This window comes from Carcharodon carcharias, chromosome 3 (assembly GCF_017639515.1).
Source record: "Carcharodon carcharias isolate sCarCar2 chromosome 3, sCarCar2.pri, whole genome shotgun sequence".
NCBI lineage: Eukaryota > Metazoa > Chordata > Chondrichthyes > Lamniformes > Lamnidae > Carcharodon > Carcharodon carcharias.
In genome coordinates this window covers 112,435,299-112,457,554 of record NC_054469.1, presented here as the reverse complement: position 1 = coordinate 112,457,554, position 22,256 = coordinate 112,435,299, and the positions used below count along the sequence as shown (strand labels likewise).

General features: G+C 42.6%; 1 protein-coding gene and 1 pseudogene across 2 annotated transcripts; one reads left to right on the top strand and one right to left on the bottom strand.

Moving 5' to 3' along the window:
- Positions 1 to 2,733: 2,733 nt before the first annotated feature.
- LOC121276405 (serum paraoxonase/arylesterase 1-like) lies at positions 2,734 to 20,650 on the top strand. Of its 2 annotated transcripts, none has more exons than XM_041184758.1 (4): positions 2,734 to 2,861; positions 5,586 to 5,667; positions 14,771 to 14,899; positions 20,304 to 20,650. In XM_041184758.1, the coding sequence occupies exons 2-4, from the start codon at positions 5,629 to 5,631 to the stop codon at positions 20,466 to 20,468; spliced, it is 333 nt and encodes a 110-aa protein (XP_041040692.1). In that variant the 5' UTR covers positions 2,734 to 2,861; positions 5,586 to 5,628; the 3' UTR covers positions 20,469 to 20,650. The 2 variants fall into 2 exon arrangements, with proteins under 2 accessions (XP_041040692.1, XP_041040691.1); XM_041184757.1 differs by lacking the exon at positions 2,734 to 2,861 and adding an exon at positions 3,369 to 3,470.
- On the bottom strand, positions 8,071 to 8,394 carry LOC121276406 (annotated as a pseudogene).
- Positions 20,651 to 22,256: the final 1,606 nt, after the last annotated feature.

Sequence of the window (22,256 nt, the reverse complement as noted above, 5' to 3'; positions counted from 1 at the left end):
GCTTCACCCTATTGCCAGTCCTTTTAAGTATTGATTAGTACTTTATCTTTAAATTTCTGCTTTTATGTTTATATATCAAATCATTAGTGGCCAGAATTTAATGCTACAACCCTATCGTTCACACTATTCACTGAATGTACCCATTAAAACATGTTAAATAGTTTAGTGATGCTGCTACCTAATCTGCTTAAATATCTTTGTTTCATTTATGGGGATTCACTGGTAATTCACTCTTCATTTGTCATAAATAATTTGTATAGACCCAGCAGAGGTGATGGCACAGTGCTATACAGTTGGGAGGGAGTTGCCTTGGGAGACCTCAACATCGACTCCGGACTTCCATGTTGATCACCACTTGGAGGAAGCACTGAAGGTGGCAAGGGCAGAGAATGTACTCTGGGTGGGGGACTTCAATGTCCAAGAGTCCAATCATCAAGGGTGGCTCGGTACCACTACTACTGACTGAGCTGGCCCGAGTCCTAAAAGAAATAGCTGCTAGACTGGGTCTGCGGCAGGCAGTGAGGGAACCAACAATAGGGAAGAACATACTTGCCCTCATCCTCACCAACCTGCCTGCTGCAGATCCATCTGTCCATGACAGCATCAGCAGGAGTGATCACTGCACAGTCCTTGTGGAGATGAAGTCCCACCTTCACATTGAGGATACCCTCCAATGTGTTGTGTGGCACTACCACCGTGCTAAATGGGATAGATTTCGAACAGATTTAGCAATTCAAGACTGGGCATCCATGAGGCGCTGTGGGCCATCAGCAGCAGCAGAATTGTACTCGACCACAATCTGTAACCTCATGGCCCGGCATATCCCCCACTCTACCATTACCATCAAGCCAAGGGATCAAACCTGGTTCAATCCTCCATATCAACATCCTGGGAGTTACCATTGACCAGAAACTGAACTGGACTAGCCGTATAAATACTGTGGCTACAAGAGCAGGTCAGGGGCTAGGAATCCTGCGATGAGTAGCTCACCTCCTGATTCCCCAAAGCCTGTCCAGTATCTACAAGGCACAAATCAGGAATGTGATGGAAACTCCCCACTTGCCTGGATGTGTGCAGCTCCCACAACACTCAAGAAGCTTGACACATTCTAGGACAAAACAGCCCACTTGATTGTCACCCCATCCACAAACATTCACTCCCTTCACCGCCAACACACAGTAGCAGCAGTGTGTGCCATCTATAAGATACATTGCAAGAATTAACCAAGGCTCCTTAGACAGTACCTTCCAAACCCATGACCACTACCATCTAGAAGGACAAGGGCTACAGATAGATGGGAACACCACCACATGGGAAGTTCCCCTCCATGTCACTCACCACCCTGACTTAGAAATATATCATCGTTCCTCCACTGTCGCTGGGTCAAATCCTGGAACTTCTTCCCTAACAGCACTGTGGGTGTACTTACACCACATGGACTACAGCGGTTCAAGAAGGCAACTCGCCACCACCTCCTCAAGGGCAACTGGGGATGGACAATAAATGCTGGCCCAGCCAGCAAAGCCCACATCCCATGAATGAGTTAAAAAAAAACATGGACAAAAGAGAGGGACTCAAAATGAGGTGAGAGCGACTGCCATTAACATCAAGGCCACATCAAGGACCCCTGACAAAATGAAGTTAATGAGAACTGGGGAAAACGATCCATTGGTTGGAGTCATAGCTAGCAGAGAGGAAGATGGTTGTGGTTGTTGGAGGCCAATCATCTCAGTTCCAGGACATCACTGCACGAGTTCCTCGGTAATGTCCTAGGCCCAACCATCTTCAGCTCTTCATCTATGACTTTCCATCAAAAGGTCAGTAATGGGGATGTTCACTGGTGATTTTGTTCAGTGCCATTTGCTACTCCTCAGATACTGAAGCAGCCCATGTCCAAATGCAGCAAGACCAAGACAACATGCAGGCTTGGGCTGACAAGTGACAAGTAATATTCATGCTACACAAGCATCAAACAATGACCGTCTCCTACAAGAGAGGGAATCTAACCATTGTCCCTTGATAGTCAATGGCACTACTATTGCAGAATCTCACACTATCAACATCCTAGGGGTTAACATTGTCCAGAAACTGAACTGGAATGGCCATAAAAATACTGTGACAACAAGAGCAGGTTACAGGCTGGGAATTCAGTGACAAGTAACTCACCTCCTGACTCCCCAAAACCCATCCACAAGACATAAGCCAGGAATATGATGGAATACTCTCCACTTGCCTGGATCAACTTCAACAACACTCAGAAAGCTCAACACCACCCAGGACAAAGCAGCCCACTTGATCTGCACTCCAAACACCAACTTAAACATTCACTCCCTCCATCATCAACACACAGTGTGTACTATACACAAGATGCACTGCAGCAACTTTACCAACTCTTTCGACAGCACCTTCCAAACCTGCAACCTTTAAAACCTAAAAGGACAAGGGCAACAGATGCATGAGAACATGACCTGCAAGTTCCTCTCCAAGCCACACACCATGCTGACTTGGAGCTGTATCGCCATTCCTTCACTGGGTCAAAATCCTGGAACTCCCTCCCTAATAGCACCGTGGGTATACTCTCATCAGATGGCCTGGAGCAGCTCAAGAAGGCAGTTCACCACCACCTTCTCAAGGCAATCTGGTATGGATAACAAATGCTGGCCTTGCTAACCACGCCCAATCCCACCAAAGAAAAAAAATGCACGGTGTTCAGTGCCAATCATCAGCGAACATCTCCACTTCTGATCTTATCATGAACAGATGGTCATTGGAACACCTGAAGATGATTGGGCCTTGGGCCATCCTGAGGAACTCCTGGAACTGAGGTGATTGGCCTCCACAGTCATCTTTCTTTGTGCCAGGTATAACTCCAAACACTAAGTTAGGCAATAAGTAAAGGTCTGTGGAATAAAGTCGAGGCCTTCAAAATGTTGATGCTTAAAATGGTATATAGAGACCATAGGACAAATGAAGAGCTACTTAAAATTGCAGGAGCAATAAGAACTCTAAAAAGTGATACCCAGAAAAGAAAATGTCAGTATTTCAGCCATTTGATCAGAGCTGAAAAGCTACAGAGATCTCTTGAGGAGGGCAGCAGAAAGAGGGTGGCCAAAGCTGGTTGGGGGCATTCCTGAAGCTTCTTTCACATGAACCCCACTGGCAACCAACCTGTCCTGTGAAACAATTCTTGTTTCCCCATCCCCAACATTTTTAAAACTGATAACCAGGTGTTCAAAGAAAACAATGGAAAAAATGTAATGCTGTTGTGATTTTTCTTCCAGATTTCTCACAACAGTGTCTAGGAGTTTAATCCTTAATTCCTTGAGGCTCCAGGACAATCCTGGAGGGAACCCTTCAGCAGAAAGAGGGGTTGACCTAGGTGTGGTTGGAGGACGGATGTCACAGAGCGGATGCAGATGAGCCAAAGTGGTGTGTGAGGATGAGTGACATACCATGACAGCAAACGACTGGTAGGAGTAGCTACAAGCAGCAACAGCCATGATACTTCATTGGGTTGAGGACTCCTGGGAACTTTTCCTTGCCACTCCTCCCTCTGGCTGTACACCTCTGCCCTACGAGTGGGTTAGGACATAACTAGGGAATGTGATGGAGGAATCTGGAATGTTGGCCGAAAGTGATTCTGAGTATGACTGTGGGACAGTTGTCACGATTTTGGTATGACCTCAAGTTAGTGAGAAGGACTTTGCAGGGTTGACTGGACTCGTGTGCCATTGTTATTTGTTGTGCCAAGGTCAATATCGGGTTGTGTGTCTGGTTTTATAATTTTTCATAGTTGTTTTACGCAGTGGAGTGGCTTGTTCGTCCATCTCGGAGGGCAGTTAAGATTCAACCACATTGTTGTGGGTTCAAAGTTCTGCATAGGCCAGACCAGACACGGATGCCAGATTTCCTTCCCAAATGGGCCTTTACAACAATCCAAAACAAAAACAGAAGTACTTGGAAAACTCAGCAGGTCAGGCAGCATCAGCAGACAACAATCCACTAGTTTCATGGTCACCATTATCTATACTAGCTTTTCATTCTAGATTCATTTAATTAACTGAATCTATATTTCCCTGGTGCATTGATGGAATTTAAGTTCTTGCCTCTGGATCATTGGTCTAAATCTCTGGATTACTAATCCAGTAACACAACCACTATGCACCAAACACAAATTTCAAAGTGCTTGATATCTGGGATCATTAGACACTCAGTTGAGAGTGTCAATTTACTGGTTACAGTATATGTTCCATTTTGGTTCCTTTCCCCAAAAAGTGGTATTTCACTTTGTCTTTGAAATGTATTTTCCATATATCTCTCCTATGTCCACCTGCAGCTGATAAAAATGGTTCTATAGAAATACAATGTGTTAAGATAAGAATTTTTCATGATGATTGGATTTTTCCACTGCTTCGACAGATGAGTATTCAGCTAAAAAGAGCCTGTTTGCTGTCTAGTTTGATAATGTTTCACATGTGACATTAGGCCAAGTCTCTCTGCATAACTGATGGTAAACACTGCGTTGGTGTTGGAGGGATGGTTGGAGGCATTGGCTTTGCACCACACTCACTTCTCCTAAAAGGCACTTGACTCTATTCTCCTCAAATGTTAAAATCGCTTAATGACAGAGACTTCTCCATTTGGGTCTGTCCAAGTTTGTTTTTTTCCCATGTATTGGGATCCAGCTTGCAAGCCCTGAGGTTGGCTTTCAGATTGCCTTTTTATGTTTATGATGTCCTGTGCTATGGGTTTCCATGCTCAGCTGGTTGTAGAGTACTGCCTTTGATTTGTGGGAATCCTCCGTGCAAATCACATGACCAGCCCAGTGAAGCTGAACTCTGGTGAACATGCTCTCGAAGGTATGCAGCACTTTCAAGAATCTCGGTGTTGGGGATTTTGTCCTGCCACCTGGTGTTGCACAGTGAAGATGGAATGCTTCCAGCTGCTTTGTGATGCTAGTAGTTTGTCCAAGTCTCACGTTCATAAAGGAGTGGAGTAAGAAGCACCGTCTGGTAGACTTTGATCTTTGTTCTGAGAAAAACTCCATGCTCTTTCCAAAGTCTGTAAGTGAGCCTGCCAAATGCTGAGCTTGCTTTTGTCAGACACTGGTTGATTTTGTCGCTATGCTGATTAGTTTAGTCTAAAAGAAGGTTGTTAAAAAAGGGAAGTCTAAATTTGCTATTTATCTTCCTGCTCCTCAGTGTATGCCCCCATGTTATCAGTTCATTGACAATAAAAATTATTTTTCACTGTTTACCCTTTGCATATTTTGGTCTTCCACATCCTTGGTTGCCTTTCCTTCAGAGACTTCTCCATTTAGGTCTGTCCAAGTTTGTTTTTTCCCCATGTATTGGGATCCAACTTGCAAGCTCAGAGATTTGCTTTCAGATTGCCTTTTTAGTTTCAGTTGCCCTATTTATCAGCACAATTATTTTTCTTGTAATTTAGAAAATAAAGCAAGAACAAAAAACATCCTTATTCTGTGTGATACCTTTTCAGTGCCTGGTGATTTACATCACAATTTAAAAGGTTTATACAGTAAAATGTTTCTCCAATGTAAATTAAGTTCCCTTTTTACATTGCAGATATATCTATATTGCAGAAAGTTTAGCCCATAATATCCATATTATGGAAATAAATCCGAACAATACTCTGACTCCAGTGAAGGTAAGGCTGTGAAACGACTCTTAGAATCCAATCAAGGTCCTTGCATATTGTGACAGCTTTGCCTATAAATTTAGACACTATTTTAGTATCAAAAAATGGAATCAATAACTTGGATGAAATTTCACTGGGTGGTTTGAAGTTGTTTTTCTAGCAAAACTGATTTCTAATGTTCAAAGTTGTTTTTCATAATTCTATGATTGCCATTGTCAGTATCTGGGGGGGTTGAGAGTTTTTCTTGGTTTTGCATTCTTCAATATGGCAATGAAATGAATGCTAACATTGTTGTAATAATAATAATACTTAACCAGTATCAAAATTGTTCTAAAAGTGTTCATTTTATTTATAAGTAAAAACTAATTATGTTTTCCCTTGATTTCCTTAATTTTTTATTATTCTGCACCTTGCACCCCCAGCTAAAAGGTTTGGAGGGAGTTTGCGCCTCTTAGGAACAGGAAGTCATATTTCAGTCTTCTCTTATGTTTCTATTTTTAATTTTACTTTTTTTCTACCTAATTTATTTTTCCTGTACAAAAAAACTAACGTAGTAGGGTATAATTCCATTGCTGCCTGTCCGCTGCAGTGCATTGCCCTTTGGCACATTTATGTATTTGGCTCAATGATCCTATTTGGGACAACTTTGTTGGACAAATGCAATGCCATAATATTACAGGGCTTTTATTAGCAATGATTTTTAAGGTGCAGTTTAAACTAAAGTGCTTCTAAAACAAAGCACTGTTATAAAGAGCAATCATTGAAATCAATGAATAAAAACAGGACAACTTCCACAATGGATGGGTGCTCTGTCAGTTTTCCCAATGGGAGTTGAGGTTGACCAATAACAACTTGCATTCGTGCACTAGTTTTAGTGTGGAAAACACCGAAAGCACTTTCAGTGGTATAATCAGATAAAAAAAAACATTGAACCATACAGAGATGTTTGAATGGGCCAAAGAGATGAGTTTGGAGAAGAAAAGAGGAGATGGAGAGGCAGAGGGCTTGAGAGGGGTAATTTTGGAGCCCTGGGGCATGGCTGAAGGGGTGGTGCAGTCCCTGCACCCCCAGCTAAAAAGTTGGGAGCCTGCCCTTTAGTAGAATAGCCGCCCTGCAGCTATAATAATGGATGTGGGACTTGCTCCTCTTAGGAACAGGAAGTCCCATTTCAGAGCTGCCAGCCAATCAGAGGAGCTGAGAACTCGATTCCGAAGGAGCATCATATTGGACTTGAAACATTAACTGTACCTCTCCCTACGGATGCTGCCAGACCTGCTGAATTTTTCCAGCACTTTATTTTTTTATTACTGAGACATGGTTGTGAGATAGTCAGGACTGGGAACTAAATGTACCAGGTTACAGGGACTACAGGAAAGATAGGGAAAGTGTTAGAGGATGAGAAGTCGCTTTAGTGATTAAGGAATTAAGAGAAGATACAATCAGAGGTAAGCAGGCAGGGGAGACTTTATGGAAACTGTTCCTTTACATTGAATATACATTCCTCTAAGACACAACCCAATAGGAAAGGTGAATCAACCGTGGCTAACAAAAGGAGTTAAAGATTGCAATAGATCAAAGGAATTAACTTAGAAAGTTGCCAGAAAATGTGGTAAGCCTGAGGATTGGGAACAATTTAGAACCCAGCAAAGGAGGACCAAGAAGCTGATAAAGAAAGAGAAAAGAGAATATGAATGCAAGCTGGTGAGACATATAAAAGCTGACTGTAGAAACTTCTTTAGGTATGTGAAAAGGAATAGATTTGCTAGGACAAATGTGGATCCATTATGGGCAGAGACATGGGAATTTATAATGGAGAATAGGGAAATAGCAGGAGGAAGCTAAACAATTACTTTGTGTCTGTCTTCAGAGGAAGATACAGAAAATCTCCCTGAAATACTAGGGAACCAAGGGGCTTATGAAAATGAGGAACTGAAAAAAATTAGTATTAATTTCAAAATCTCAAAATTAATTGGGGTGAAGGTTGAAAAATCCACTGGAAATGATGAAGGAGGTGGCTGTAGAGATGGTGAATACATTGGTGGTTATCTTTCGAAATTCTATAGATTCTGGAAAGATTCCTGCAGACTGGAATATAGCAAATGAAACCCAGCTATTTAAGAAGGGAGGGAGAGAGAAAATGGAGAACTACAGACCTGTTAGCTTGACATTAGTAGTTGGGAAAATGTTAGATCTATTATAAAGGATGTGATAACTAGGCACTTCGATGTGACACAAATCTAACACAAATGTTAGAAGCTATCATTAAGAATGTTATGGCAGGGCACTTAGAAAAATTGAAGGCGATTAGACAGGGTCAACATGGATTTTTTTAAGTCCTAATAATGATTTTATTTAACTTGAAGTATTATTCATTCATTTACAATGGAATGCTGGTCCAACACAGGGTAGAGTTCAGACATTATATTCAATCAGGCTTCTTTGGCCAATGACCTTGCCAATGTAAAACCACATCACAATTTCTGTGGCCACAGGTGTGTTCCTCAGGGCATAATATATAGTTATTTATTTGTAACTCCCAGCCTTAAATGATGCCACAAGACTCTTGAAGCTTTCAACAGCCAGAGGGATTTCTCCAGGAGTTGGAGGAGTCAGCTGTACCCGAGCATATTTCCAGCAGGTAGCCAGGCATGGTTTAGAGTAATTATCAGCAGCCAGGACGAGCTTGGGGCCCCCGGTCACCACTTCCTGCACCAATCGCTGTTCCGCCTTCGCCATCTTCACAGTGTCACCTTGGGAAAAAGGAAAATCCTGTTTAATCAATTTATTGGAGCTCTTTAAAGGAGTCACATGTGCTGTGGATAAAGGGGAACTGGTGGATGTACTGCAATTAGATTTCCAGAAGGCATTTGATAAGGTGCCACATTAAAGATTATTGTGGAAAATAAAAGTTCATGGTGTGGGGGTAACATATTGGCATGGATAGTAGATTGGTTAGCTAGAAGGAACAGGAAACAGAGTTTCTTTTTCTGGTTGGCAAGATGTAACGAGTGGTGTGCCCTAGGGATCAGTGCTGGGACCTCAACTTTTTACAATTTATATAAATGACTTTGATGAAGGAACAGATGGTATGGTTGCTAAATTTGCTGATGACACAAAGGTAGGTAGGAAAGTAAGTTGTGAAGAGTATGTAAAGAGGCTACAAAGGAACATAGATAGGTTAAGTGAATGGGCAAAGATCTGGCAAATGGACTATTACGTGGGCAAATATGAAATTGTTCCTTTTGGCAGGAAGAATAAAAAATAAGCATATTATCTAGATGATGAGAGATTGCAGAGCTCAGAGATTCCAAGGAATCTGGGTGCCCTAGTGCATGAATCACAAAAGGCTCAAATGCAGGTACAGTGAATAATTAGGAAAGCTATCATTTATTATCATTTATTGTGAGGAGAATTGAATACAAAGTAGGGAGGTTATGTTTCAGTTGTACAGGGCGCTGGTGAAACCACAATCAGGAGTACTGAGTACAGTATTGGTCTCCTTTTTTAAGGAAGGATGTAAATGTGTTAGAACCAGTTCAGAGAAGGTTTGTTAGGCTAATACTGGGAAAGGGCAGGTTGTTTTATGAGGAAAGGTTGAACAGGATAGGCTTGTATCTAATGGAGTTTAGAAGAGTAAGAGGCAGCTTGACTGAAATGTTTAAGATCCTGAGGGGTCCTGACTGGGTGGATGTTGAGAGGATGTTTCCCCTTGTGGGAGAATTTAGAACTAGAGGTCACTGTATAAATATAAGGGGTCGCTCATTTAAGACAGAGATGAGGAGAAATATTTCTCTGAGGGTTGAGAGTCTTTGGAACTCTCTTCGTCAAAAGGCAGTAGTAGCAGAGTCTTTGAACATTTTTAAGGCAGAACTAGATAGATTCTTGATTAACAAGGGGGTGAAAGATTATTGGGGGATAGGCAGCAATGTGGAGTTGAGGTTACAATCAGATCAGCCATGATCTTATTCAATGGTGGAGCAGGCTCAAAGGGTTGAGTGGCCTACTCCTCCTAATTCATATGTTCGTGTGGAAAATAATGATATAGTTGGGCACAATCAACATGGATTTATGAAAGCAAAATCATGTTTGACAAACCTATTAGAGTTTTTTTGAGGATGTTACTTGTAGCATAAATAAAGAACCAGTGGATGTGGTGTATTTGGATTTTCAGAAAGCTTTTGATAAAGTCCCACACAGGAAGTTAGTAAACAAAATTAGTGCATATGGAACTGGGGGTAATATACCGGTATGGATTGAGAATTGGTTAACAGATGGAAAACAGCTTAGGAATAAACAGGTAATTCCCAGGATGGCAGGTTGTTCCTAGCAGAGTATCGCAAGGATCAGTGCTGGGGTCACAGCTGTTCACAATCTATATAAATGATTTGGACGTGGGACCAAATGTAATATTTCCAACTTTGCTGATGACACAAAACTAGGTGGGAATGTAAGTTGTGAGGAGGATGCAAGGAGGCTTCAAGGGCACTTGGACAGGCTACGTGAATGGCAGATGGAATATAATGTGAATAAGTGTAAAGTTATTCACTTTGGTAGAAAAAATAGAAAGGCAGAGTATTCCTTAAATGGTGAGAGGTTGGTAAGTGTTAAGCTAGCATGCAGATGCAGCAAGCAATTAGGAATGCAAATGGTATGTTGGCCTTCATCGTGAGGGGGCTTGAGTACAGGAGTAAAGATGTCTTGCTGCAACTGTATAGGGCTTAGGTGAGATTGCATCTAGAGTATTGTGTACAGCTTTATATAGAAATAAGAAATAGAAACAGGAATAGACCATCTAGCCCCTTGAGCCTGCTCCGCCATTCAATAAGATCATGGCTGATCTGCTGGTGTTTTGAGCTACACATTCCCATTTATCCCTGATAACTTTTGATTCCCTTGTCTAACAAGAATCTATCTACTCTGCCTTAAAAATATTCAATGACCCCACTTCCATCACCTTCTGTCGCACAACCCTCAGAGAAAATATTTCTCCTCGTTTCTGTCCTAAAAGGGCGACCCCTAATTTTAAAACAGTGCCCCCTAGTTCTGGACTCACCCTTAACAGGATACATCCTTTCCACATCCACCTTGTCAAGGCTGTTCAGGATCTTGTATACTTCAATCAAATCACCCCTTGCTCTTCTAAACTCCAGTAGAAACAAGCACAGTCTGTCCAACCTTTCCTCATAAGACAACCTGCTCATTCTAGGTATAAATCTAGTAAAATTCCTCTGAACCACCTCCAATGCATTTATATCCTTTCTTAAATAAGGAGACCAAAACTGCACACAGCATTCGAGATGTGGCCTCACCAATGCCCTGTATAACTGAAGCATAACATCCATACTTTTATAAAAACAAAAAGATAAAAACAAAAAACTGCGGATGCGGGAAATCCAAAACAAAAACAGAATTACCTGGAAAAACTCAGCAGGTCTGGCAGCATCGGCGGAGAAGAAAGTTGACGTTTCGAGTCCTCATGACCCTTCAACAGAACCGTTCTGTTGAAGGGTCATGAGGACTTGAAACGTCAACTCTTCTCCGCCGATGCTGCCAGACCTGCTGAATTTTTCCAGGTAATTCTGTTTTTGTATCCTTACTTTTATGATCAATTCCTCTCATAATAAAGGATAGCATTCCATAAGCCTTCTTAATTACTTGCTGTACCTGCATACTAACTTTTTGTGACTCATGTACTAGAACATCTAGATCCCTCTGCACCTCAGAATTTTGCAGTTGTTCTCCATTTAAGTAATACTCTGCTTTTTTATTCTTCCTGCCAAAGTAAACAACTTCATATTTTCCCACATTAAACTCCATTTGCCAGCTCTTTACCCACTCACTCAACCTATCAGTATCCGTCTGCAACCTCCTTATGTCTTCCTCATAACACACTTTCCTATCTATCTTTGTGTCATATGCAAATTTAGCTACTATGCCTTCATCCCCCTCATCTAAGTCAGTGATGTAAACTGTAAAAAGTTGAGGCCCAGCACAGATCCCTGTGGGACTCCATTCATCACATCCTGCCAATCAGAAGAAGGCTGGTTTATGCATACTCTCTGTTTTCTGCCAGCCAACCAATCTTTTATCCATGCTAATATGTTACGCACCACACCATGAGCTTTCATTTTCCGCAGTAGCCTTTGATGTGGCACCTCATCGAATGCCTTCTGGAAATCCAAGTACAGTATGCCTACAGGCTCCCCTTTATCCATGGCACATGTTACTCTTTCAAAAAACTCCAATAAAATGGTTAAATATGATCATCCTTTCACAAAACCATGCTGACTCTTCCAGATTACCTTGAGTTTTTCTAAGTGCCCAGCTATAACCTTAATGATTGATTCTAACAACAGACGGCAAACTAACTGGCTTATAGTTTCCTGTTTTCTGCCTCGCTCCCTTCTTGAATACAGGGGTTATATTTGCTACTTTTCAATCTGATGGGACCTTACCAGAATCTCGTGAATTTTGGAAAATTAACACCAGCGCATCTACTACCTCATTAGCCACCTCTTTTCAGACCCTAAAACGAAGTCCACAAGGACTCGGAGACTTGTCAACCCACAGCTCCATCAGTTTGCTCAGTACTGCTTCCCCAGTGATTTCAATTTCACCAAGTTTCTCTCTCCCTTTCACTCCCTGATTTGCAGATATTACTGGAATGTTTTTGTATCCTCTATAGTGAACACAGGAGCAAAATATTTGTTCATTTCTTCTGACATTTCCTTATTATCTACTATTAACTCCCCACTGTCACTTTCAAGAGGACCAACACTCATTCTTCTCCTTTTTAAATACCTGTAAGAATCTCTTTACATCTTTTTACATTTCTAGCTAGCTTCCTCTCATACTCTAATTTCTCCTGATTAACCTAGTTAGTCATTCTCTGCCATTCTTTATATTCTGTCCAGTCGTCTGTCCTGCCATTCATCTTTGCACAGTTATAGGCTTTTTCCTTAAGTTTGATGCTTTTTTTAACATCTTTAGTTAACCATGGTTGGTGGGTTCTCCCCTTAGAATTTTTCTTTATATTAGGAATATACTTATTATGAATATTCTGAAATATCCCCTTAAATATCTGTCACTGCTTCTCTATTGATCTATCCTCTAGCCTAGTGTCCCAGTTCATTTCAGCTAGCTCAGCTTTCATCCCCATATAGCTGCCTTAGTTAAATTGAAGATACTAGTCTTCGACCCACTCTTCTCCCTTTCAAACTGGATGTAAAATTCAATCATATTGTGGTCGCTGTTACCTAGGGGTACCTTTACTCTGAGGTCATTAATTAGTCCTATCACATTACATAATACTAAGTCTAATAAAACCTTTTGTCTGGTTGCTTCCAGAACATGCTGCTCTAAGAAACTATCTCAAAAGCATTCTAAGAACTCCTCATCCAAGCTACTACTGCCAATCTGATTTTTACAGTTTATATTTCCAGTTTGGAACTGCACCTGAAGTGTTGTTAGCTGCAGGGCTATGCGCCGGGTGCAGGAAGGTGGGATTAGAAAGAGCACCTGGGTGTCCTCGGGCTGGCATGGACAAGATGGGCTGAATGGCCTCCTTCTGTGCTGTAACTTTTCTATGGTTCTGTATGTAGATTAAAATCACCCATGATTATTGCCATCCCTTTATCACAAGCACACAATATTTCCTCTAGAATACTTTGTCCTATCCTGTGGCTATTGTTAGGGGCCTATAGACCACTCCCACTAGTGACTTTCTCCCCTATCCCTCATCTCCCCCCAAATCGATTCTACAGCCTGATCTCCTGAACCAAGGTCATCTCTAACTATTGCACCAATGCCATCTTTGATTATCAGTGCTACCCCTCCACCTTTACCTAGCTTCCTATTCTTCTTGAATGTTATGTACCCCTCAACATTCAGGACCCAATCCTTGTCGTCCTGCAGCCATGTCTCCTTAATTGCCATCAGATCATATTTATTTACTTCAATGTGGGCCATCAATTTGTTTACTTTGTTATGAATGCTATGTGCATTCAGATAGAGAGCCTTCAGTTTTGTCTTTTTGTTACCTTTGACAAACGGACCATAGGAGGCTCAGGTACAGGTTACGATCGTTTATTCAAACAATTGCAAGGAAAGAGCCACCTCAAAGCAGTTTGAGGTAGGACTCTGCTAAATTACAAGTGTTCAGCATATTTATACATCACGTACTAAGGACATTGTTCAAATTCCAATCCTGTCAGCATATAGGTTTACATTAAACAGATAATCTCTGATGTCAGGTACATGCATCGTATGTACCTCTTTTCACCCAGGCAGAGACCTTCCCTCCTATCTAAGTTGGCACCCTCTGTCCTTTCTTTATCTATTGAAAAGCACGCTCAATTTTATTTGTTTTCCAACCTAAGTCTCCAGTCTGACTCCCAGGACACCTAATCTATCTTATTTTCATTCCTTTATGTCCAGCCTAGCTCCCAGGACCTTGCTGGTAATTGCAGGCCCTGAGGATGCATAAGGTTCATCTAGTAATCTTTTAACTGTTAATGTACTTGTTGGCACTGGCTGCCTGGAGATTCTAAGTAATTCCCTTACATTAGATTCTTACTGTATTCCCCCTAATACCTTTGTAACATCTAGTCTTGACTGTTGATGTATTCTTAGGTTTTTTCTCTGTCCCTTACTGCCATTCTTTGACCCTCATTTCTCATATTTCTATTTTGCTCTCCTGTCTTGACTCTACCTCTAGAATTCTACCTCTTGAATTGCTACCTCTACTCAAGCCTGATCCCTCCTTATCCTTATCTAAGGAAGGATATACTTTCCCTGGAGGGAGTATGACAGAGGTTCACCAGACTAATCCCTGAGATGACATGATTGTCTTATGACAATCAGTACTGTTCTGGTACAGTTGTTTAACACAGAGTTGCACCAAATTCCTCTCACTATTAGCACAATTAAATCATTTATTTTTAACAGGTTGGCTGGCATCTGTTACAATAGCCTAGAATAATTTGGTGTGTGAGCGCATTCATATGAGAACAGCAGTAATTATTTGTAGCCTATAATGTACAAGACAACTTAGCATCAACCTTTAAGATGTAATTGAATTGCTCATCTTATTGTTGGTTACTCCGTTGTGAAGACTTTGCATGTGGGAACTTCGCCAGACAATCTGGAGGTGGATCCCAAGACTGGAGATGTGTGGATTGGATGCTGTCCCATTTGTTGGAAACTATTCTTCTACAATCCTGAAAATGCCCCAGGATCCGAGGTTTGTTACTTAAAATTTTGAGGAAAAATGCAACTCTTTTTGAAATTAGTTGAATTCAGGACTGCTGCAACAATTAGGCAAACTAGGTGCCTTGAGTGACAAAACTGAGGGGTGGGGGCGGTGGGGGGTGGTGGGGTGGGGAGGAGGGGTGCAAGAACAATGAACTATTCATGAAACTCGTGTGAGAAATTTCTGCCAAAGGATGTATTTTGGACGTAGGGGATTTGGAAATCTGTCATTGGCATCTTCTTTTCCAAACTCCAGACCTGAAGAGACCAGCTCCAAAAAACAAAATCTAAACTGTTGGTTTCACCTACAGTTGCTGCGGGTAGGAACTGCTGCTTCCAACCTTTGGGCAGCTTTATGGTTTTCTGGTGAGCTTTAAGAAAAAGCTCAGAACTGTTAAACTGACAGTTGCTGAGAGTCGGAACTGACTGCAGAACATTGATTGGAAGAGCAGGGAGCATGGGAAAGAAAGACCTGCTCCTCCAATCTCAGATTCCATTTCTCCCATGCTGACTGGTCCAGCTCCTCCAATACAGGTTCCCTCTTTCCTGATCTTGCTGCATCTTCAGAGATAGAACTTATGATTGGAAGAGCAGTAAAGGAGGGAGGAAACCCTTAATTTTATTTGTTCATGGGATGTGGGCTTCACTGGCTAGGCCAGCATTTATTGCCCACCCCTAGTTGCTCTTGAGAGAGTGATGCTGAGCTGCCTTTTTGAACCTCTGCAGTCTGTGTGGTGTAAGTACACCCACAGTGCTGTTCAGAAGGATGTTCCAGGATTTCGGCCCAGCACCAGTGAAGGAACGGCGATATATTTCAAAGTCAGGATGGTGAGAGACTTAGAGGGGAACTTCCAGGTGGTGATGTTCCCATCTATCTGCTGCCCTTGTCTTTTAGGTGGTAGTGGCTATGTGTTTGGAAGGTACTGTTGAAGCGCCTTGGTGAATTGCTGCAGTGCATCTTGTGGATGGTACACACTGCTGCTACTGTGCGTCAGTGGTGGAGGGAGTGAATGTTTGTGGATGGGGTCCAATCAAGCGGTCTGCTTTTTCCTGGATGATGTCAAGCTTCTTGAGTGTTGTGGGAGTTGCACTCATCCAGGCAAATGGGGAGTATTCCTTCACAGTCCTGACTTGTGCCTTGGAGATGGAGGACAGGCTTTGGGGAGTGTGGAGGTGAGTTACTCATGCAGGATTCCTGGGGTAAAAATTTTTTGTTCAGTGAACAGGCACATGCCTGACCTGACCGAGCGTAAAATGACGCGCGATGACATTGGGCAAGTGTCCTGATGTCATCAGCGCGCCTGCCAACAATTAAAAGGCCTATTCAGGCCATTAAAAAGTCAATTAAAATCAATTTTTTGATGCCAATCCAACCTTATGACTGGCAGGCAGACGAAAATTCCAATCCGCCTTTGCACTTTTTTGGAAATCTCATCTATGGGCATGATGAGATTTCCAAAAGCAAATAATAATAAAATATAAACTTTATTTTTCAATAATAACATGTCCCTGCTTGTGTGACAGTCACATGTTTCATTACATTTTTATTTTTAAAATTTTTTTTCATATGCCTCAGGGAGATTATGTAGCGCTCATTTGTGCAGGTGACACACCCGGCATGCACAACCACCCCCCCCCCCCCCCCCCCCCCCCCCGCCATTCCCCTCTGCATAGGCAGCGCTGCCGCTTTTGTGGTTTTGTGGACCTTCGGTGCGTCCTGCCAATTTGGCCCGCCAGCGTGAAATTGCTTTCTGGGTTCGATCGTGGGCAGCTTCCCAACTGCCCCTGCTCACCTGCCGAGTCTGCACGTCAAGAGCAAAATTCTGTCCCTAGTCTCTGACCTGCTCTTGTAGCCACAGTATTTATATGGCTAGTCCCGTTCATTTTCTGGTCAATGGTAATCCCCAGGGTGGTGATAGTGGGGCTTCAGTGATGGTAATGCCATTGAACGTCAAGGGACGATGGTTAGATTCTCTCTTGTTGGAGATGGTCATTGCCTGGCACTTGTGTGGCACAAATGTTACTTGCCACTTGTCAGCCCAAGCCTGAATATTGTCCAGGTCTTGCTGCATTTTGTCATGGACTGCTTCAGTATCAGGAGTTGCGAATAGTGCCGAACATTGTGCAATCATCAGCAAACATCCCTACTTCTGACAACATGATGGAAGGAAGGTCATTGATGAAGTAGCTGAAGACGCTTAGGCCTAGGACACTATCCTGAGGAACTCCTGCAGTGATGTCCTGGAACTGAGATGATCGACCTCAATCACATTCATCTTCCTTTGTGCTTGGTATGACTCCAACCAGTGGAGAGTTTTCCCCCTGATTCCCATTGACTCCAGTTTTGTTAGGGCTTGTTGATGCCACACTCGGTCAAATGTGGCCTTGATGTCAAGGGCAGTCACTCTCACCTCACCTTGGGAGTTCAGCTCTTTTGTCCATGTTTGAACCAAGGTTGTAATAAAGTCAGAGGCAGAATAGCCCTGGCAGAACCCAAACTAGGTGTCAGTGAGCAGGTTATTGCTAAGCCAGTGCCACTTGATAGCATTTTTGATGACCCCTTCCATTACTTTACTGATGATCGACAGTAGACTGATGGGTAATTGGCCAGGTTGAATTTGTCCTGCTTTTCATGTACAGGACATACCTGGGCATTTTTCACATAGTTGGGTTGATGCCAGTGTTGTAGCTGTACTGGAACAGCTTGGCTAGGGGCGTGGCAAGTTCTGGAGCACAAGTCTTCAGTACTATTGCTGGAATATTGTCAGGGCCCATAGCCTTTGCATTATCCAGTGCCTTCAGCCATTTCTTGATGTCACGTGGAGTGAATTAAATTGGCTGAAGACTGGCACCTGTAATGCTGGAGACCTCCAGAGGAGGCCGAGATGGACTATCGACTCGGCACTTCTGGCTGAAGATTGCAGCAAATGCTTATCATTTCCAATAATGTGCTGGGCTCCCCATTATTGAGGGTGGGGATATTTGTGGAGCCTCCTCCTCCAGTGAGTTGTTTAGTTGCAGGACTTAGATCTGATCTGTTGGTTGTGGGATTGCTTAGCTCTATACTTTCTGCTTACGCTGTTTGGCACACAAGTAGTCGTGTTATGGCTTCACCAGGTTGTCACCCCAGTTTTAGGCATGCCCTCCTGTTCACTGAACCAGGCTTGATGGCAATGGTAGAGTGGGGGATATGCTGGGTCATGAGGTTACAGACTGTGTTCAAGTACAATTCTGCTGCTGTTGATGGCTCATTGTGCCTCAAGGATGCCCAGTCTTAAGTTGCTAGATCTGTTCGAAATTTATCCCATTTAGCAGTAGTGCTATACAGCATGATGGAGGCTATCCTCAATGTGGAGACGGGACGTCGATTCCACAATGGCTGTGTGGTGGTCACTCCTACCGATAATGTCATGGGCAGATGCATCTGTGGCAGGCAGGTTGGTGAGGCTGAGGTATGCTTTTCCCTCACCACCTGCCACAGACCCAGCTTGGCCAGTACTGGTGCTACTGAGCCACACTTGGCTGATGGACATTGAAGTCCTTCACCCAGGGTACATTCTGCACCCTTGCCACCCTCAGTGCTTCCTGCAAGTGGTGTTCAACATGGAGGAGCACTGATGCCATGAGACTTCATGGGGTCCAGAGTCGATGTTGAGGGCAACTCAACAAAGAGCAACTCCCTCCCAACTATATACCACCATGCTGTCACCTCTGCTGGATGGTGATGGTGTCTGAAACATAGTCTGTAAGGTATGATTCTGAGGATGACTATGTCAGGCTGTTGCTTGACTAGCCTGTGAGACAGCTCTCCCAATTTTAGCACTAAGCCCCAGATGTTAGTAAGGAGGACTTTGCAGGATAGACAGGGCTGAGTTTGTCGTTTTGGTGCCGGGGTAGATGCCGGGTTTTTTTGAGACTTTTTAGGGATTTTGTAGCAGTTTGATCTGGAGTCGCATGTTGGCCAGACCAGATAAGGATGGCAAATTTCCTTCCCTTACAACAATCGACAATGGCTTTATGGTCATCATTATACTTTGTGTTCCAGATTTTTATTGAATTAAAATTCCACTATCTGCTATGGCAGGATTTGAATCCAGGCCCCCCAGAGAATTACCTGGACCTCTGGATTGTCCAGCGACAATACCACTACACCATCACCTCCGCTGTCATTGGAGGTTGATGAGCAGTTATTCTGGCTGGTCCTGTTGTTAACATGCAGGAGACTTTTGGCAGCACCATCATCCATCACTTTGATCAGATGCTCGACAGCCAGTTCCACCCAGTTGACATGCTCCATAGTGCCAAAGAATAAGAAGAGTTGAATAAGAAAAAAGAGGCAGGAGACAGGACAAAACCAAGAACTGACTGAGATAAGGTAGGAGTCTGTACCAGAGCAGCTGTTGCTCTGGATGCACAGGGCTATGTTTAAAAGTGGGAATCTGGCCCGACATTCTAATGGTAACACCTTTCAACTCTTCTCTCAATTTAAGAGGATCAAGTGATATTTAAAATAGTAAGTGAGGGATGCTATACTGTTGGGGAATATGTTCCCTCATTCCAGTGTTGCATCAAATAAACTTTAATGTTTTGATTCTTGGTTCCAGCATATGATTGTAAATGCAGATTTTTTTCTATAATAATGTACAATGCTCATTTTCGGAAGTTAATTGTGGGCCAGGGAGGGCGGGGGGGGGGGGGGGGGGGGGGGGGGGGGGGGGGGCAGGTGGGGGGTGCGGGATCAGTGCGGATTGGTGGTGGTGGAGGCTGAAGGTTTGCCTACAGCACCTAATACTCTTGCACTGGCCCTGATTGAATTGCTTTAATTTTAAATTGTTGTTAATCAGTTGCTGGACTGGTAGCACCTGTCATGCTGAACAGTTCAATTTACTTATAGTTGAATGCCTGCTTGTGTAGCCTATACATATTAAAGTAAAACTAGTACTAAGTACTCGTCTCTGAAATTGTTAGTTGTCTTAATGTGTTTGAAACCGCACACTGATTTTGTTTGAAAAATATAGAATATTGGCTTAAATGTATTATTGAAATAGACAGGGCATTGCAAATGTACATCTGTATTTTTTTAAAGGCTCAGTTTTGAATAAAGATTTTATAGATGGATGAAAATAGGCCCAAGAGCAAATAGTGTATGTGGGGGTAAGTTTTAAATAAGGGCCCAAGAGTTAACAATTAACTCTATTTCATAGAGCTTTAATACATTGAAATCATTGAAAACTGACTTTGGACTGAAGAAAACAATATGTACTCAACCAGAAAGGCTGTTTGCTTCAGTTAGGTCTATGACATCACCTGGAAAAAATAATAGGCATTTGTTTGGGTTAGCTAGAATGTTTTAGGAGTTGCATTGAATACATAAACTTCTCTTTCTTTACACACAGGTAATCAGAATTGAAAACATTCTCTCTAAGGACCCAAAAGTAACCCAAGTGTATGTGAGCAACGACTCTGTTCTCCAAGGCTCATCAGTTGCAATTGTTTATGAAGAAAAATTGCTTATAGGCACAGTCTTCCACAAAGCCCTCCACTGTGAGCTTGGCTCATAACCATAGGTTGATGCGTGCTTTCACAGTCATTGAAGACCTGTCTGTTCAGGCAGTGAATAAAAAGTTTTTGTAATTCTTCTTATTCTTAAGCAATGATTTTAATGGTGGTTTTATTTTATCTACAATGGTAATAAATTGTGATATAAATGTTTTTAGTAAAGTATTCCATTATAATTGGAGATAGTTCTGAAAGGAGATCTTAAATTGGTTTTTAAAATAAAGCTACTTCCAATGCATTCTGTTGTAGTGGAAGCAAACTCCTGTTAGATTTTTGTGCAGGTGGTATTGAAAATGCCACACATTTTTCTCCATTTCCAGTCTATCATTTGAGCAAGTGCAAAGATCTCATGGACTTGTTGCGAGGATTGGGACCATCCGATCAGTAGCCTCTGCCATTTCCATCTCTCTAAAGCTCCTCCTATCCTAGCCCTGAACTTGTCTTTTTTCTCCCTTCATGCCCACCCAACTTCCCTTCATGGCTCCCATGTTAGCTGATATTAACAGTTTTATTTGTTCAGGTACTGTTCCCCTCTTCAAATTTGCTGTTATTATCCATTCCTTAAAAAAACCCTTGATCCCTTTGTCCTTACAAACTACCACCCCATCACCAACATCTTTTCCTGTTAAGTCTTTGGAAAGCGACAAAACATTCAAACCCATGCCCATCTTTCCTGGAACTCTTATCTGAATTACTCCAGTTAGGTTTCTGCCCCTGCAGCAATTCCAGAATGGCTCAAAGTCACAAATGACATCTTATGTGACTGTGACAAAGGTAAACTCCCCCCCCCCCCCTCCCCCGCCTCTTCCTTGACTGGCTGCAGCTTTTTACATAGTTAATCACACCATCTTTCCCCAACACTGCCATCCATCTGGGTACCAGTTTTATTTCTCTAATCTTAGCCAAAGAATCACCTGCAATGGCTTCTCTTCCTGGTCCCACAGTTGCCTGTTATTCCCTGTGGATCTGTCGTTGGTTCTTTCCCATTTCTTATTTAAGTGCTGCCCCTTAGTGACATCATCCAACAAAAACTGTCTGTTTCCACATGTACACTGATGACACTCTACCTCGCCACCACCTCTCTTGACCTCCTTCACTGTCTGTCTCTAATTTATCAGACTGCTTGTCTGACATTCAGTACTGGATGAGCAGAAATTTCCTCCAATTAAATATTGGGACCAAAGCCAGAAACCCAACTCCCCTGCCACCAACTCCATCCCTCTCCCTGGTAACTGGTTGAACCAGACTGATAGAATTTTGGTTCCATATCTGACTGTGAGATGTGCTTCTGACCAAAAATCCTGGGGCAACAATAAAACCGCCCATTTCCACATATGTTAAATCGCCTAACTCCTCCCTGCTATCCCTCCCCCTACTGCTTCAGTTCATCCGCTGCTAAATCTTTGGCTTAACTCCAATGCACTCCTGGCTGTTCTACATTCTACCCTCTGTAAACTTATGGTCATTCCAAAACTCTGCTGCTCCTGTCCCAACTCAAGCCAAGTCCCATTCACCTTCTAGTCATGTGTTGGCTGACATTTTCTGCTGGTTAAGCAAAGCCTTTAAAAGAAATAAAATGCCATTGTTTTCAAAGGCCTCATTTCTCCCTATCTCTGCAATTTCCTTCAGCTCGGGTATCGCTCAGATATCTGTACTACTCTTAATTCTGGCCTCTTGAGTATCCTGATTTTAATTGCTTCAACTGCCTGGGCCCTGGAATGCACTCCCTTAAAGCTCTCCACCTCACTCTTCCATAAGAGGCTCTTAGATCCTACCTTTTTGACCAAGCT

Excerpts from the sequence above, each read along its gene's own strand:
- LOC121276405 (XM_041184758.1), top strand. The coding sequence starts at position 5,629 with ATGGAAATAAATCCGAACAATACTCTGACTCCAGTGAAG. Across the intron at positions 5,668-14,770 it reads ATACTCTGACTCCAGTGAAG|ACTTTGCATGTGGGAACTTC; the intron begins GTAAGGCTGTGA and ends TCCGTTGTGAAG. Across the intron at positions 14,900-20,303 it reads AAAATGCCCCAGGATCCGAG|GTAATCAGAATTGAAAACAT; the intron begins GTTTGTTACTTA and ends CTTTACACACAG.